We start from the raw sequence: 17858 nt of genomic DNA, 5'->3' as shown, positions 1-17858 counted from the left end.
CCCCCAACAGGGACACGAGGGGGAGAGGCAGGGTGAGTCTGATAGAGCAACTCCATCCGGGTCTCCGAGCGGGAAACGGCGGCGATGGCTGCGGGTCACGTGCGTCGCTAGAGCCACGTGACCTGCGCTGAACTGGGGGGGGGACGGACGCGGGTTCCCTACCGTAAAGCGATGCACAACCTTCCCTCCCCCGCCGTTTCCCCTGTCACACGCGGGGCATAAGCCGGCTTTTCCCCCCTGCCAAAGGCACCACTAGCTCGGCCGCTACTATGGGCTCCCTGCTGGGTCTTACGCTCGGGCTGCACCCCCCGCAGAGCTGGGAGATGGTACGGGCCAGCGGAGCGCGCTTGCGCAGTGAGTCCCGGGCGGCGTCTGCTCTGGGACTCGGGCAGGCGCTGCCATTTTAAGTTGTTTGTTCTCGGTCCGTCTTGTGGCTGCCAGTCGCTCCCGGGCCTGAGAGGCGCCTGCGCTCTCGCCGCCGCCTGAGAGGAAACGCTGGGGCCGCCTGGGCGGTGCGAGGTTTCCCCACGCACCCACCGCCGGGACTCGACGCCATCGCCTGGTCTTCTCCGTAGGAGCCGCTAGCGCAGGGACCCGGCCTCCTCCTCCCTCCTCCGCTGCCGCCTCCGCCACCATTTCCCCTCCCCCGGCACCGGGGCGCTGAGCTAGACTATGGGGACCACGCTGGGGCTGAGCAGCGGCAGAGCGGGCGGCCCGGTCACCGTGTCCAGTGCAGCAGGGATGGGGGGGCTCGGCGACTTCGTGGCTTTATCTTGACATGGCTCCTCCCCGTGCTGCTAGCAGCGCCGCCGCCTCCACTGCTCCTCCTGCGCCCGCCGGCTGCGGGTAGCGAGCGGGCCTCGGTTTCTGCCTGTTTCCTCCGTCTCCTGCTTGGGGGAGATTTGGGGGTGTTTTTTTGAGAGGGGAGGAAAGAATCGGTGGGTTTTTCAACCTAGTCCGACGACTTTATTTTGGGTTAAAACCCTTTTAAAAGCCCCAACCCCTAGAAAAAATGGCTGGAGTGAGGCAAAAATAACCTACAAAGGGTATTTGTTTTTTTGTTTTGTTTTTTTTTTGCAAAAAATCTGCCACCAAATTTTCGAAATAAACGGGGAAAAATTGGTAAAAATTTGCACCCCCCCCCAAATCTGTTTTCAAAGCAACCCCCCGGCCGCTCCATGTCTGTGAAGTCGCTACCATGAAGTGAGAGAGGGAACCCCAGGCCACTGAGTCGGTGCCTCGCTGCCCTGGGCACAGGCCGCCCGCCGCCGTCTTGTGTAGGGAGGGGCCCCGAGGGGAAGTGAAAAGCGTCGGCCATGCCTAGCCCCAGCTAAATCGGGCTCCCTGCGGAGCGCAGCAGCAGCGGCAGAGAGAGGAGGATCCCCAGGGGATCAGCAGCCCAGGGAGACACTGGGGTGTTGGGGAATGTAAGACTCTCACCCTGAGCGGTGGGGAGAGTCGGGACCGGGGGATCAAGTCGTGTTTGAGTCTCTAGGGGAGATAATATTGTCCCTTCACCCACACCCACCCCTCATCTGTGGCCATCATGATCCCTCTTCTCCTTGGCAGCGGCAGCCTTAGGGCCATGATGTGCCTGATGATGAGTAGGATGAAGTTAGAAATGACTCCGCTGTCTTTCCTCTTTGCTCTTCTGCAAACCAGCACCGTGTTGTTTGTAGTTGATTTTGTTGTTGGCAGGGAAATCTCGTACCTCCCGGGACGTGCACTCCTCCTCCTCTGCACTCTCTTCTCTGCTCTCCATCAAGTGTAGTAATCCAAAAAAAAAAAAAAAGGGGGCCACATAGCAATAGCAGAAATCTGAGAATAATAATCAGCAGAGTCATGAATCTGGCTGGGGTAAAACGCAATTTGTAATTTGTTTTTTTTAATATATATTTTTCTTTTTTCTTTTTTTTTTTTAAGCAAGGCAAAACTAACCCCACATGGATTGGGCTTGTGCCAGTTGCTTTTTATTGTACACATAAATCTTGATAAGATTTTTTTTTTCCTTTTCATTCTCACCCACTTATTCGTGTGGTTAAACACTTCACACAAGCATATTTTCTTCAGAATTTTTAGGTTTTGTTTTTTCTTGGTACTGTTGCAGAATTGCTTCTTGTCCAGTCATGGTTGGACGATTACATATTTTGTTTCTTGACCCCTCTAATGTGATAGCCTCATAAAATATAACCTGAGGTGCGTTTTTTTGGGTTACATTCGCGTTTTATCTATTCAGTCGTATTAGTGGGAATAAAATGACTTGTTTCTGTTGTACTTGAGTCTTATGAAAAAGTGCCCATAGTTTAGTGAGTTTCCAAAGGCTTTAGTACCACTTGTGTTACAAAATGGGGGACCCAAACTCCCGGAAGAAACAAGCTCTGAACAGACTTCGTGCTCAGCTTAGAAAGAAAAAAGAATCTTTAGCTGACCAGTTTGATTTCAAGATGTATATTGCCTTTGTATTCAAGGACAAGGTAACTTCATTTTAAAATCTTTTCTGTGTTGTCTGTTACAATAGGACTTCACCTCTTTGTATACTGGTAACTGTTATTTTGCGAAATGATCCAAGGTCAAAAATGAAATTTAAAATCTATTTGTCACCGTACTGTCTTAAGGTTTTCCTTTTAAGTGACTTTGGCTTTCATTTGTCATGTGCTTGCACAGGCTTGTAAATAGTGATTGCAAACTCATCATTGGGACACTTGCATCCAAATAAATCTTTTCCCAGAGTGGGAGGAAATTAAAAAGTAAGTACAGGTCTGTTGCAATTTACGCTCATTTAACATGTGCAATTTCAGCTTTATGCTGCTGGAGTCCAGAGGCGTGGCCTCAAGCAGAAGAGGTGTGGCCTCAAGATTTAAAAGTCCTGGGGCACCAGCTGTGGTTGGGAGTCCCAGGGCCTTTAAATCAACCAGGGAGCTCCTAGCTGCAGAGGTGGCTGGTAGCCCCTAGGGTGCACTAAAGGGCCTGAGGCTCCAGCCACTGTGGCACTCTGCGCCCTTTAAATGCCAGCCCCAGCCTGGTGGAACCCTTTAAATCCTGCCCGCAGCTTCGACGGCCGGGCTGGGGTGGCATTTAAAGGGCTCCTCCGAGCTCCCTGATGCTAATGTGCTTATGAGAGTCTCAGGTGTGACAGAGAATTGGCTGCATCAACTACTGAAGTTATCACCTTTATCAGATTAAAACAGAAATTGGCTGTGACTGCATTTTAAAACACCTTTTGAAATGGTACGAATGTGCATGGATATCTGAAGCTGCTGCTGTCATGCTTGAAAACAAGTTTTATTTGCTTGGCTGCAGTGAACAGAACTTCTGGATGTTGTCATGTCTGTCTGTCTCCTTGGATAACTCATCTATTCCTGCATTTGTGTCTTCAGTGTGGGTTCTGTCTAACTGTTGGCAGCTATTTTTTCACTTTAATGTTTGTAGAACTCGGTTCACTTAGAATTAGATTGACATACTAATGAATTATCCTAGAAATTCAAACTAGTTTAAATTTAAAAACTAGGATGGAAACTTTTTTAACTACTGCAGTATGTGTTTATTCCAGGAATGAGGAAGGAGGCTATATTCCAGAATGTGATGCTAAGAAGCTGAGCAGACTTAAGACACTTTTTTAGGCCATGTCTACACTAGCACTTATGTCAGCAATACTTTTGGTGCTCAGGGGTGTGGAAACCCCCCCCCCCCCCCCCGGGACATAAGCACTTATGCCAGCAAAACTTATGTGCTCATGTTGGTGTGGTGGGAGATGCTCTCTCTGATTCAGCTGGTGTTATGTCGTCAGCATAACAGCTATATCTGTGCTGCTTGTAAGTGTAGACATGACCTTAATCTGCAGTTACTTTCTGAAAGCTCCTTTCCTGAACTTCTGAGGTGGTGTTGGCAAGCCTCTAGCTCTAAATCTAACTCTAACCTCAGTTTTGTGGGAGTGATACCCATTCATGGCAAATGGTATTCAGAGTTTGTCTGATGACAATGGATATGCTGGTCTCCCCTGTTCTTCCTGAACAAATTCCATAGACAATTGCTGCAATAACAGATCTGTGAAAACCAGACGCAAAGGAAGTGAAAATCGAAGTAACTGATTTTTTTGGTCAAACTGTGTTACACCTTTCTCTGCCTTTTCAGTGGAGCACAAACTAAAATTATTGTGAACATCTATATGGGAACGTGATAGTGTGGACTTTCTAGTCTCTAGTTGCTATGTCATAGGGCAATAAAGATGACTTCTTAGTTTATTCATGGCCACTATCATGCTAAGATTCTATGCTCAGTAATAAGGTGGCAGCGTATGCCACTCTATTTAAGAGAAATGTAAATGTTTAAGCAATGACAGCAATTACATTGTCTCAGATTTGTCTGCTTGAAGACTAGTGGTAATACCAGGGAAACTTCCTATATGGTTTCTGGAAGTGTCCTACGCATGCAAATTTGTTTAGGCGTTCTGAAACCTTGCTTACATCCAAGTAGAGCATTCCAGAGTCCATCTTGCTGTCAGTCCTGGACCTGCACACTAAGACATAGGGTGTTTGAAAGCTTAATGGGTGTAGGAAAGAGTAGCCCAGCCTGGAGCATGCAAAAAAGGGGAAGATAAAATAATGCCTATTACAGAGACTGAATATGTGCCATATCTTTAATGAGATGTTCAGAAGAGAAGTCAAGAGCCTCGGTGAGTTATAAGAAAGCCCTACAGGCAAACAGCCTTTGTTTACAGGTGATGTATGTGCAATGTAAAACTGCTTTTTGTTCCTATGACTCAGGGATTCTCAAAGAGGGGGAGTTTGGGACCCCTCGGGGTCATGAGGTTATTACATGGGAGAAGGGGTGCAAGCTGTCAGCCTCCACCCCAAATCCTGCTTTGCATCCAGCACGTATAATGGTGTTCAATATATAAAAGTTTTTAATTTAAAAGGGGGGTTGCACTCAGAGGCTTGCTAAATGAAAGGGGTCACCAGTACAAAAGTTTGAGAATTACTGCTGTAAGTGTTCTCATGAATGAGAGATGCTGATGCAGTTGTTAGTAGGTAACTGTCAGTGTGGAAACCATGCAAGAATCAGCTGTGAAAGTGAGTTAGAAAATGAAGTAACTCTTCACTGGTTGACAGTCTGATTGCTAGAATTAAGGCTTTTCTACACTACCACTTGCTTCAGTATAATGTGCCCTTTAGGGGTGTGAATAATCCACACCCGTGAGCAAATTAAGTTACACTAAGTCAGTGGGATAGCTTCTCCTGCAGACATAGTTCCTGGCCCTCATGGAGGTGGAGTACTTAAGTTGACAGGAGAGCTCTGTCTGGCTTAGACTGCAGACACACTCTAGTGTTTCTAGTATGGACTAGCCCTTAGAATTGTTCCCAAATTGGATCTGCCTCCCTTCTACTGATAGTGGAGTTTTTTTAGTAGGGGGAAGAGATGCTTAAACTTCCATTTGATGGAAATTGACAACTTTACAGATGTGAAATGCCTTTGATTAACTTGGTTCACCAGCAGAAATCTGTATCTAGCTGTCAAATTTTGACACAGTTCCAGTCCTGTCAATGCTTGTGCATGTGTTTTTTAACTTGAAGCATGTGTGTAAAAAAGCTTTTGTGGGGATTGGGCCTTGAGTCATCTATCTAATAGAGCTATCTGACTTATTCTCTGTCTTGAAGAGTTTTACGAATAATTTCTCGAGACTGAGTTATGACTCTGAGACACACTACTTTCAGTGCTTAAGCAACACTAGCAATGAGGGGAAAACATGCAGGCTTTGAAATGTTGTTATAATCACAAACTGCTTGGAAAAACTATAGAACCCTAATGTGACTACTATTTTTTCTTTTTTTTAGAAGAAGAAGTCAGCACTTTTTGAAGTGTCTGAAGTGATACCAGTCATGACCAATAATTATGAAGAAAATATCCTGAAAGGTGTGCGGGATTCCAGCTATTCCTTGGAAAGTTCCATAGAGCTTCTACAGAAGGATGTAGTACAGCTTCATGCACCCCGCTACCAGTCTATGCGCAGGGTAAAGTTATTGTTTAAACTTACTAGTTTTTGGCCTGAATTCTGAACAATTGTGAGCTGTTCTTACAAATCCTGGGCCCAATCCTGCATTCCTCCAATCTTTTGTTGAACTAGAACTTTGGGTACGTAAAGAATGGTGAATTATGGGTACAGGTTGAGGGCTGAACTGAAACATGGCACATGTGCTTATCCTGGAATCAAATTTACTTATGTATTTGTGCAATTATTGAAATTCTCCATTTGTACTTGAATGGGACAGATTTTATATTCAGAAATTTGAAAATACTTCTTCCTGCCAGCCTTGCCCTCTTCTAGTGGGCAAATATTAATCTTCAAAAAGCAGTATTTTTGTAGGATGGCTAAATGCTTATTCCATTTTTGAATGAATATTGAAATGAATGACACTCAGATAATCCATGAAAAAATTATAATAAACCTCTTTGAGAATAGAAGTTGCAAAAGTGGGGACTGTTGTGTAACACTTACTTTGCCGTAGCATGTAAAAAAGCCAACTAGGTATCTATGCTAGCTCTTGTGCACACAGAAAACTTCTCCCAGTTCTTGTCTCAAATCATTTGCTTTCTCAGACTAGACATAACAAGTAAATCAGATAAACTAGTGGGTTAGGATGGAAGAATGTGGAGACAGATTTAAGAATTGTGAACATGGTTACCGTATGTAAAAGTGAATTATATCTGCTTTTGCACTGATTATGCTGTAAGATTAATTTACAAGTGAACCACTCAACTCCTTACAGGATGTGATTGGCTGTACCCAGGAGATGGACTTCATTCTTTGGCCTCGGAATGATATTGAGAAGATAGTCTGTCTCCTGTTTTCTCGGTGGAAGGGATCTGATGATGAGCCCTACAGGCCTGTTCAGGTATTTTGTAAATTTAAAAAAAAAATAACCACATTAACTTATTTGAAATGTTAAGATTTTAATATTTCCTGTGAAATACCAATTTATTCCTTAGGCTCTTTGTAGTGGTGTGTAGTGAGCTTCTGCCCATGTAATGCTACTACAAACATAATGCAGGAGAAGTCATCACAGCTAGGTGAATGTGCAAGTAGCTTCAGCTTGCCATAGGATATGGGAAAGGATTTTTAGTTCAAATATTGTCAAACTACTCCTCTTTGGTCCTGAGCTTGTGCTCACTGAAGTCCATGGTAAAGCTCCTATTGACTTCAGTGATGCAGGATCAGGCCTTTACTTAGCATAGTATTCTCTTTTGAACTAGAATGATAGTGAGCGTGTTGTACACGTTGCTTGTGAAAGTGTATTCATTTTCATAACTAATTAATTGGTATCAAGATACTAGTGATAGTTTATAAATGCTTGAGAATTTATTGGCCACTTCTGTTGTTACAAAGCAGCTAAAATATTGAATGCATACTTTCTTTTGTTACTCGTACTAAAAGTCTGCCAATACCACTATTAGAATATGAAAGAGATGCAATTCCAACTTTTGTGAATGTTAGAAGATGCAGAAACTGGAATTGGACATCCCTGTTTTCAGTACAATCCAAACCTGATTAGTTCAACCTTCTTTCCTGATAAATTGAGTTGTTAATGTTTGATAAATGGAAGAGGGAAGCAACTAAAGTTTAGATACTAGTCCTCTTTCATTTCTTGGCTTGAAGTTAATGCGTTATATACATGTTAGCTTATCACATTCAGATACTGAAAATATTTTATGCTCTCTGCTCCTTGCTATTGCGTAATGGGCAATAAGCAATTCCAAGTGCTGTGCTGCCGTCGGTGATGTGAAGGTGTTCTAACAAAACAAGATGAATTTCCTGTTAGACACTGGGTTGAAATGGTACCTTTGTCTACATTTTTAATGTATCTGTGTTACGGTTAACACCTACAATGTCTGAGTGAGGGACTACATAATTCCTTGAGTTTACTAACTTGTTTGTCAACACTTTAAGTGTACAGTCAGCATCACTTCCCCTGTTTGTGTTTCATAAATAAGCAGAGTGAGAACCAAAAGGAAAATCTGGTTGTAAAGTTGCAAGCTGGAAAGGAAAGCCCGCAGAGTACCTGAAACTACTTGCAACTCCACTTTTTATTTAAGCAGCCAGCTGTCTTAATTTCAGCTACACTTGAAACACCAGAGAGCAAGTTTAGTGTTTCTTAACGAAAGGCGAACAGACTTTGCACAGATCTCACTTCACGCTTCGAGTCAAAGTAGAATTAAATATATCATTCTTTCCTATAAAATCTAAATACTCTTAGATTTGGAAAACTGATAAGGACTTGATTGTGCAGCATACATGATGGCCACTAGTTTTCTGCAAAAATAAGTGATTTTTTTTTTTAAGAATTCTACTGAATATATTATCTTCTTAAAACTGAATGCATCTGCAACTAAGGGCTTGGCTACACTTGCGAGTTATAGCGCAATAAAGGAGCCCTGGGCTCACTATCTGTCCACACTGGCAAGGCATGTAGAGTGCTCTGACTCTGCGGGTACAGCGCTGCTGGTACTTCACCTCAGCGAGTGGAATAACGTTTGCTGCGCCCCCACTGGAGCACCGTGGCGCCAGTGTGAACTAGATGTTACATTACTGTGCTCTGACCTCTGGAAATGTTCCATAATCTCCTTAAGTCAAGTGGCCACTCTTGTCATTGTTTTGATCTTGCTGTAGGAATGTGGATATGTCCTTTCAAAGCTCAGTTTCTGACAGCTGGTTGCTTATCTGCTTCAGGACAAAGGAATGCTGCTTCCTATTAGAGAGAGAGGCAGGGGTGAGGAGGGAGGTCTGCTGCTGTCTGAATTTACAAGACCATATGCTGACACACTCTTAGCCCCTCAAAACCCACTTTCTCCCTCCACGTACACACAAGACACACCCTGTAACACTCCACCCCACCCCCCACATTTGAAAAGCATGTTGCAGCCACTTGCATGCTAGGATAGCTACCACAATGCACTGCTCTTTGTGGTGTTGGAAGAGCTGCTAATTTGGCCACGCCAGTGTGCTTCTAGCTAAGTGTGTAAACACTCGGCAGCATTTTCTCTGGCCATGTCTACATCTAAAATTTTGCAGCGCTGGTTGTTACAGCTGTATTAGTACAGCTGTATAGGGCCAGCGCTGCAGAGTGGCCACACTTACAGCAACCAGCGCTGCAAGTGGTGTTAGATGTGGCCACACTGCAGCGCTGTTGGGCGGCTTCAAGCGGGGTTCGGGGAACGCGAGAGCAAACCGCGGGGAATCAGGTCTCCTTCCCCGGTTTGCTCCAGTGTTCCCCGAACCCCCGAACAAGCAGGTCTCCTTCCCTGCGGTTTGCTGGGTGGTTCGGGGAACGCGAGAGCAAACCCAGGAAAGGAGACCAGCTTCGCCGCGGTTTGCTCTCATGTTCCCCGAACAAGCAGGTCTCCTTCCCTGCGGTTTGCAGGGTGGTTCCGGGAAACGCGAGAGCAAACCGCGGCGAAGCTGGTCTCCTTTCCCGGTTTGCTCTCGCGTTCCCGGAACCACCCAGCAAACCTCAGGGAAGGAGACCTGCTTGCTCTCGCGTTCCCCGAACCCCGAGCAAACCGCGGCGAAGCTGGTCTCCTTTCCCGGTTTGCTCTCGCGTTCCCGGAACCACCCAGCAAACCTCAGGGAAGGAGACCTGCTTGCTCTCGCGTTCCCCGAACCCCGAGCAAACCGCGGCGAAGCTGGTCTCCTTTCCCGGTTTGCTCTCGCGTTCCCGGAACCACCCAGCAAACCTCAGGGAAGGAGACCTGCTTGCTCGGGGTTCGGGGAACGCGAGAGAAAACCGGGGAAGGAGACCAGCTTGATTACCAGAGGCTTCCTCAGGTATGCTGGGATACCTGCTTATTCCACGGAGGTCAAGAAAAGCACTGGTAAGTGTCTATATTTGATTACCAGCGCTGGATCACCAGCGCTGGATCCTCTACACCCGAGACAAAACGGGAGTACGGCCAGCGCTGCAAACAGGGAGTTGCAGCGCTGGTGGTGCCTTGCAGATGTGTACACCTCCTAAGTTGCAGCGCTGTAACTCCCTCACCAGCGCTGCAACTTTCTGATGTAGACAAGCCCTCTGCTGCGGTCTCTTGAAGGCTGGTTTAACTCCCAGCGCTCTAGATCTCCAAGTATAGCCAAGCCCTAAAAGTGAACTGCAGAGAAAAGTACTTGTGCCCTGTAGTGCTGCTTAGCAATGTGTAAATTGTCTAAAGTCTCTCAGCTTCTATTTGACTTGACAAATACCATGACATTTCATGCTAGTGAGAGATGTGCCCCATGAAGACTTTGACCCAGTTTTTAATTGGCCCACTCACAATGAGTAGAATCATAAGTTGCTGCTTTCACAGCTTTCGGTTGAAGGGGAGATGTTGAGTATTTTTCTTGACATCTCCCACATGTCTATAAAATTTCTGTTTCAGCAGAAAACTCAGCAGAATGCTCAAACATCCCCATCTTCCTCAATTGAGGGTCGGGAAAGTTGCTCAGGTGTCAAATTCTCCAAGTCACTACCCTGTCAGTTTTTCACCTACAACAAACCAAAAAAACCCAAGGAGGGCAAGGACTTAAAAAATCCCACCCATTAAATTAACAGCATTGACAAGCCTTGGAAGAAGTTGTCTGCTGTACAATATATGTGACCCATTGCTATACCAGTCACCTTCAAAGGGGTGCTGGCATGGTTTTTGTTTTTAAAACTACTTGGGATATGTGTTTTTTGCTTTTGTTTTTTTTGTTTTGTTTTTAAACCACTTTGATTTTCTTACTTTATAAAACTTCTAGGGATCTATTAGAACTTAAATTAATTTTAAACGCATTTAAATCATTCTGTTGTATTGCAGCCTAAATGCACAAATAGTGCTAGTGCATGAGAACCAGAAAGTGAAGTACTGTAAGCACTATTTTTCTTGTCAAAGCTAAGTAAATGCAAAAAAACCCAAAACAAAACTGGTTTTGAGAATGTAACTACTAAAGAAGCAGTTTTAGTAGTTCAGGGTGTAAAAAGGAATCTGTTTTTGTTAAAATGTTTCTTAATCTGACAGCCTGTAAAGTCATGCTAATGTCTCTTTTGCATTTGTAAATAGTTCTTCCATTCTTGATGTAATTTGATGCCCTTGAAATTGGTAATTTTTATCCATACTGCTCTTACTAGCTACACACTGCAGAGTCTCTCTCTTAAGACCTGGTCTAAGCAGCCTTGCACCACTTTAGCTATATGTGCATGTTTAAACTGATATACCTAAATGGGTGCAAGTTTGCTCAGACAAAGTCTAAGAGTTAAGGAGCAGCACCCATCAGGCGAGATGTTTAATCCATTTGGAGTTCTTGCAAGGACACAGTTAATTTGAAAGTCAATTTCAAACTGATATTTTTAGGTACTACACACTTGGCCTTCTGTTGCGTTGTCATTTTTATCAATTGAACTTCAACTTTTTCAAATATTTTTCTCTTCTCTTCCCCCCCCCGCCCCCCCCAAATATTTCATACTCATACTACAGGAAAAACTGACAATACTCTGAAGTGCTGTCAGGTGTGCAAAATAAATAAACCTATAACTTATTTTTTTTGTTATAATACTGCAGCTTTCTCATGTGCCTCTGCACTGCTTATGTCTCTGTCCAGTAGCAGAATGAAACGTACATCTCTGGTCGTGTTCTCCACTGTTAAAAACCTAATGGGTAGCAGTAAAACTGATCATAGTGTCTTTCCCCCAAGCTTAAATTTGAGCAGTAGAGAGGATCAGCTCTGGGTTTTAGGAGTCTGACACTACTCAGATCAAACACAGAATGTTAGAAATTTAATGTGGTAAGCTTTGTTTGTAAACACTGCCTTTTATTCCTGTACAGGCCAAGTTTGAATTTCATCATGGTGACTATGAAAAACAGTTTCTGCATGTTCTGAGCCGAAAGGACAAGACTGGAATTGTTATCAACAATCCTAACCAGTCAGTGTTTCTCTTCATTGACAGACAGCACTTGCAGGTAAGCTTGTCCTCTTCACACTTTTCAGAGCATAGTTCTAAGGACTTGGAATATTAGCTCTTAGCTTATGCAACAACACTTTATCCTTTTTTAAGCACGTGAAATGAGAATAATTGTCCAAAGGTTTATAAGTGATTTAGTTGTAAGTATTTATCTAAGTTTACATGAACAAAATTGCCATGGTCGTATTCTTGCTATTAACCAACGGTACTACAAACCACCATTCTGAAGACTTAAAGATGCAGCAACTAGATATAAGCAAAAAATCTTGCCAAATAAGATTGATTCAGGACTTTTTTGTTCTGGAATCTATTGGAAATAACTCTTAGAACAGATTCCTTATATTTTGGAAAGTCAAAGCAATTTTGGCTTAATCCTTTTTGTAGTTTTTATTAAGTAACTCAACTCACAACTTACAGTTGGAATGGAGAATTATTGGAAGAACAGTTCAGAGGCTTCATAACATTTTCATCTTCTAAACATTGCAGATCTTGTTGAAGACTTAATTCTTATACATACAAAATGGTCATTGTCAAAAATCCCTCCTACTCAGGCCAATGATCAATCAGAGGCCTATTTGGAGCTGTGCCATGTTTCTCATCAAACTACTGAAAAATCTCCCATTAGACAGGAATAGTATCCTAAATAGCATCCTCTTTCAAAACATCTGTTTTCAGGGTGCTCAATTGCCTGTACTCCTGGAATCATAGAACTGGAAAGAACCTCAGTCTTCTAGTCCACTCCCCTGCACTCATGGCAGGACTAAGTATTATTTAGACCAGTGGTTCTCAACACACAGGCTGTGTGCGGTCCAGTCATCACATAACTGCAGCCCATGTGAAATCCTTGGGGCATACAAGTAATATATTTTGTGTGGATGCAGCCCACCTAACACAGAACTGCATATATGGCACACAGTTTTAAATTGGTTGAGAACCACTTCTCTGACAGGTGTTTGTCTAACCTGCCCTTAAATCTCCAATTATGGAGATTCCACAACCTCTCTAGGCAGTTTAAAGAAGTTTTATCTAATGTCCAACCTAAACCACCCTTGCTGCAATTCAAGCCCCTTGCTTCTTGTCCTATCCTCAGAGGTTAAGGAGAACAATTTTTCTCCCTCCTCAGCCTTTTAACAACTCTAGTATACTTGAAAACTCATCACGTTCCCCATCAGTCTTCTCTTCTCCAGACTAAACAAACCCAGGTTTTTTTCAATCTTCCCTCATGGGTTACGTTTTCTAGACCTCTAATCATTTTTGTTGCTCTTCTCTGCAGTTTCTCCAGTTTGTTGATATCTTTCCTGAAATGTGACACCCAGAACTTGACACGGTTCTCCAGTTGAGGCCTAATCAGCGCAGAGTAGAGCGGAAAAACTATTTGTCTTGCTTACTACACCCCTGCTAATACCAATAAATAAATCAAACATCATTCTGGGATGTAACGCATTTAGCTTATGATCCACTATGACCCCATGTCCCATTTCACAGTACTCCTTCCTAGGTAGTCATTTCCCATTTTGTATGTGTGCAACTGGTTGTTCCTTCCTAAGTGGAGTACTCTGTATTTGTCCTTACTGAAGAGACTCAGTGTACATATAAGGTAGACTAAAGCTCTGGTGTTGAAAGCTTTGCTCCTGTGGCACAGTGCAACACTTTCTACAATAAAGTAAAGCTAGGCTGTTTAGGAGACTGACCTTTGTCGGGCTGGCCCAAGACTGGAATGAGCTCTTTAAGGACCATTACAAACCTCACCACCTCAAGTAGCTTGAACTTGGAGAAGTTCTTTGACCTTTCCTTCTCTAGTATACACATGTATTTGAAAATTTCTGCACATGCTTGTCTCCGAGGAGAAGATGAGAGAACAAACATATGACGTGTTAGTCATGCTGCACTGGAAGGCTCTCAGGTTCTTATACCATGCTCACTAGTACCTATGTAGAACAGAATCTGTCTTTCATTGCGACAGCCCCTATTCTTGCAGGTTTTAAAACTGATAATTTTGTCCAAAAGTTAGGTAATGCTTTTTAACAATTTTTTTTGAACAGCAACAGTTAAAAGTAGGATTACTATTGCTGGAGGAGGAAAATACCTTCCACAATTAGTTATGTTAGCTATAGATTGATGAAGAAATTGCTAAATCAAACTAATCACTGTTTATATTTTGCCATTTATGTTAGCTTACCCAGAAGCAAGAGTCAGTGTTAACAAACGATTGTCATCACAGAATATTGATGTTGTTTTGAGATCAAGTTTTTTCATGCTACTTGTGAGAGTAGATGTCAGGACTTTATATAAACAGGCAGGGCTTTGGAGCTGTGCTCCGGCTCCGCTCCAGGCAAAAACCTACTGCTCCAGAGCTGCTCCAGCTCCGGGCTCTGCTCCAAAGCCCTGTAAACAAGGACAACAAACTTTGTGGAAACGTAGGTCTTTGCTCACTCTGCTTCTCCTTTAACAGACCCCCATTTCAGACCAATCCCTTGCTCTAAACCATTATGTAAAACCTAATGGAAGAGGAAGCCAGTGACTCTGTCTGTCTGATTTCCATATACAGTAGCTAGCATGAAACAGCTAATACAGATTGCCTCTTTTCTTTCATAAGAATACAATGCTGGATTTGGAAGAGTCTCTAGTTTGTCTGAAGTAAAATTTCCAGGCTTGTGTGTGTGTATCTAGTAGTCTAACCTAATTTGTCTCCACTTCCACCTAATCTCAGGGTAGAGGAGTTTTCACTAAGTTTTTCTTCCTTTGCTCACCACACCTTCCTTGATGTAAAATTTCAAGGAAGGAAAGAGTTGCCACCCACTCTTTTCCCTTGGCATCTTTAGCTTTCCAGGCCCTTTCAAGTTTAAGATACCTGGTGTAAGAGAAGAATCTTACTAGTCACTGACTCACCAGAAGCTTTGCTCAGAACACTGCTTTGCATATGCCCCACTCAGAAAACAGTAAGGCAAACCCTTCAAATTAGGGCTTCCACAATGTTATAACCTATCCCAGTTTCCTCCATCAATAGTTGTATGATGGCTGTGATCTGTAACTGCCTTCTTGACTACTGAATGTCTTTTGCCTTTCTTAATGGTATTTCCCTTGCTATCCCAAATATTGCCTTTGGTCAACACAGTGGTGAAATTGAGAAGGAAAGCGGACTGTTTCTTGTGTATGGGGGGAAGAGACCCCAGCCCAGTGTTCCAGGAGGCTACTGGTGACTTGCAAATCCCTAATACTGTTCCCCTTTCCCTACAGCAGAAACCATATGTGGACCTTTGAAAATCAATATCAACTTTAAAATGTATTACATTTAAATCACTAATGCTTGAAACAGTTTTGTTTTTTTTAAACTGATCAAACTGGTATAACCATGGCATAAAAAAAATCCAAATGTAAAGTTAAGAAACAATAGCAAGTATTTTCTTATTGAGTGGCTGCTGCAATAACCTCAAGCAGGGCCAACAATTCAGGATCTAAAGACTTCTCACTTAACTGTAATTCTCATTTGTTCAAACATCAGAAGAGGGCTACCTTTTAAAACTCACTTGTAAAACCCCTGCTGTTCCAAATGTAACTTCTTTTCAAGATTCCCTTGAAATCCTTGGGTTTACCTCAGTGTTTCCTAAATAAATACTTTAAAATGTTTGGGTTAATTTAAAACAACTAAAGAAAGCTGGTAGTTCTGGACAAGCTCTTCATGCTTTTGACCTGAATCGTAATGCATGACCATATAAGCCACACAAACCCCAAAAGGTTGCAGAAGCCTACCTCTATACCACCTTACCACCTACTTCTCCCACCCCTTAATTTAGAACAGCTTTGTGTAAATGAGCTGTACTACTGCTGAGTTTGAGACAAACTCAGCAATCTTGGGGTTGAAAACAGCATTTTATTTTGGTAGCTTGTTAACTGCAGCTGACAGAACAGGAGACAAGTACAGTATCTATTTGAAACTATTGGAGGAAATTGGTGAAATCTAATTTATCCAAACCGTGTTCTGGCTAGGAAATACTGCAGCTACCACCTTCAGTCTCAAAATGCCAAGTGATCTTCAGCGGATCCTGACTACCCATAGCCATTCATCTTTGCGGGGGCACGGGGAGCTCAAACAGTGTACCTTAATATTAGGGTATTGATTTGGTACTGAAGCAGAGAATAGTGCTGCCTCTCTAGTCTGTATGCTGACCAGATTATATTCAATTTAGTTTGAGAGCTGAGATCTCAGCCTGAGATGATGTGGCGTGTAGCTTCCCCATGCAGAGCTGAATAACTTATTTTTGTATGAAAATATATTCTGGAGAATCTCTTGATTGTTATACAGCTAATGTTAAATCTTCACATAAGTCTAACTTGGTAGCCCCTCCTACAAAGACACTGTGCTACTTGTCAGATTCCACTCATGGTTGTAAAAATGTTAAATAGTTTGACATTGTCCGATATTTCGATCCGACTACATACACAGAAGGGGTTGAAACAGAGTGGTTATAAGAATATTTTTTATTTTTAGGGATTGTTTTGAGTGGGGAAGGGTAAATATTACACCTGTGCAAATGTAACTTTTTTTGTTTGACTACATGTTAAGTCTGAACAAACTAAATACTTTTTCCCCCCCCAGACTCCAAAAAACAAAGCTACAATCTTCAAGTTATGCAGCATCTGCCTGTACCTGCCACAGGAACAGCTCACCCACTGGGCGGTTGGTACCATAGAGGATCACCTCTGTCCTTATATGCCAGAGTAGGGTACTGGCCAGCAAAATGGGGAAGATCACAGAATGCAGCAATGAATTCTCACTTTCCTCACCACTTCATTCTTTCAGAATTTAGAAGAAAATGGACTCATGTTCAGAACACTATACATTGTGAAACTTCATCATCCTGGATTTATTTTTTAATCATTTGTGTATCAGAACTTTACAATTTTTTTAAATGTTTTCTGCATGGACCTTGTGAAAGAGAGGATGCTCTGCATATTTTTGCACTGTCAGCATCTTACTAAAATGTGAAATGAAAGGACTGTTGTACACTGAAACAAATGTATCTGAAAGCACAAGGTGATCATTTGCGGTGGTGTTCCCATTTGTGCTGATCATGGCCCTAACATTAGATGTTAGTCATCAGTATTTGGAGGGTGAGAAGTGAATGTAACGGGTATAAAAGCCTTGTAGCTTTGCTGTTAATGATTGTATCAGAGAGCACTATCCGATTCATTCTAATGAACAGAAAAGTGGCTGTTAAAATAGAAATATAAATGTGGGGAAAGAATTCCTATAAGGAAAAAAGCATCTCATTCAGTGTAGGCATTTCTTGCCTTTTTTATTTTGCTGGGCCATGTTTAAGTTTACTGGCACTTTCACTTTTGGATCTTTCCCCAAGTTGCTGTATAACTGTATAAAAAAGTATTCTGTTGAGTTGGATACATTTATACAGATTATGAGGCAGACCTGGAGTCTGAAGTAGTTAAAGCAGCTAAAAGTAAAATAGTAGCTGCAGAAACCATGTTCTTGGTAGAGGATTATTTTTTCTTGAGAGTTGAGACTTGTAAACTTGCTGGCGAACTGCAGGAAAATACTGGTTTCTAAAACATTTCTTATGGAAAACCCACTGAGGGTTTTTGAAATAGATGTTATAAAGCCGTTGTGAACTTCACTGTAAAATAGTGTTTGGAGTGTCAAAAGTTGGTTCTGGCAGAACATTTTAAGACTGTGCAATGAAATAAGGAAGACTACTGTATAGTTTTAATGACAAAGAAGGCTTTGCTTAAGGGTTGAGTACTTTACTGGAGTAAATAAGCCTGCTCCCTTTGGGTAAAACTAGTGCTTACCTGTTTAAATTTGTATTTAGCTTTTGTTTGGAATTGGAAAAATTGGAAATTAAATAAATTAGGTGAAAGATGACAATGTTAATTTTA

General features: G+C 42.6%; 1 protein-coding gene across 1 annotated transcript; it reads left to right on the top strand.

Moving 5' to 3' along the window:
- The first annotated feature begins 367 nt into the window (after window positions 1-367).
- On the top strand, window positions 368-17858 carry C2H6orf62 (chromosome 2 C6orf62 homolog). Its single transcript, XM_050941868.1, has 5 exons — window positions 368-2474; window positions 5832-6008; window positions 6765-6890; window positions 11830-11964; window positions 16564-17858. The coding sequence occupies exons 1-5, from the start codon at window positions 2346-2348 to the stop codon at window positions 16687-16689; spliced, it is 693 nt and encodes a 230-aa protein (XP_050797825.1). The 5' UTR covers window positions 368-2345; the 3' UTR covers window positions 16690-17858.

Source organism: Gopherus flavomarginatus, chromosome 2 (genome assembly GCF_025201925.1).
Source record: "Gopherus flavomarginatus isolate rGopFla2 chromosome 2, rGopFla2.mat.asm, whole genome shotgun sequence".
NCBI lineage: Eukaryota > Metazoa > Chordata > Testudines > Testudinidae > Gopherus > Gopherus flavomarginatus.
The sequence above is the reverse complement of the archived record's forward strand: the minus strand, read 5'-3'. Positions and strand labels throughout refer to the sequence as shown.

Excerpts from the sequence above, each read along its gene's own strand:
- C2H6orf62 (XM_050941868.1), top strand. The coding sequence starts at position 2,346 with ATGGGGGACCCAAACTCCCGGAAGAAACAAGCTCTGAACAGACTTCGT. Across the intron at positions 2,475-5,831 it reads CCTTTGTATTCAAGGACAAG|AAGAAGAAGTCAGCACTTTT; the intron begins GTAACTTCATTT and ends TCTTTTTTTTAG. Across the intron at positions 6,891-11,829 it reads AGCCCTACAGGCCTGTTCAG|GCCAAGTTTGAATTTCATCA; the intron begins GTATTTTGTAAA and ends ATTCCTGTACAG.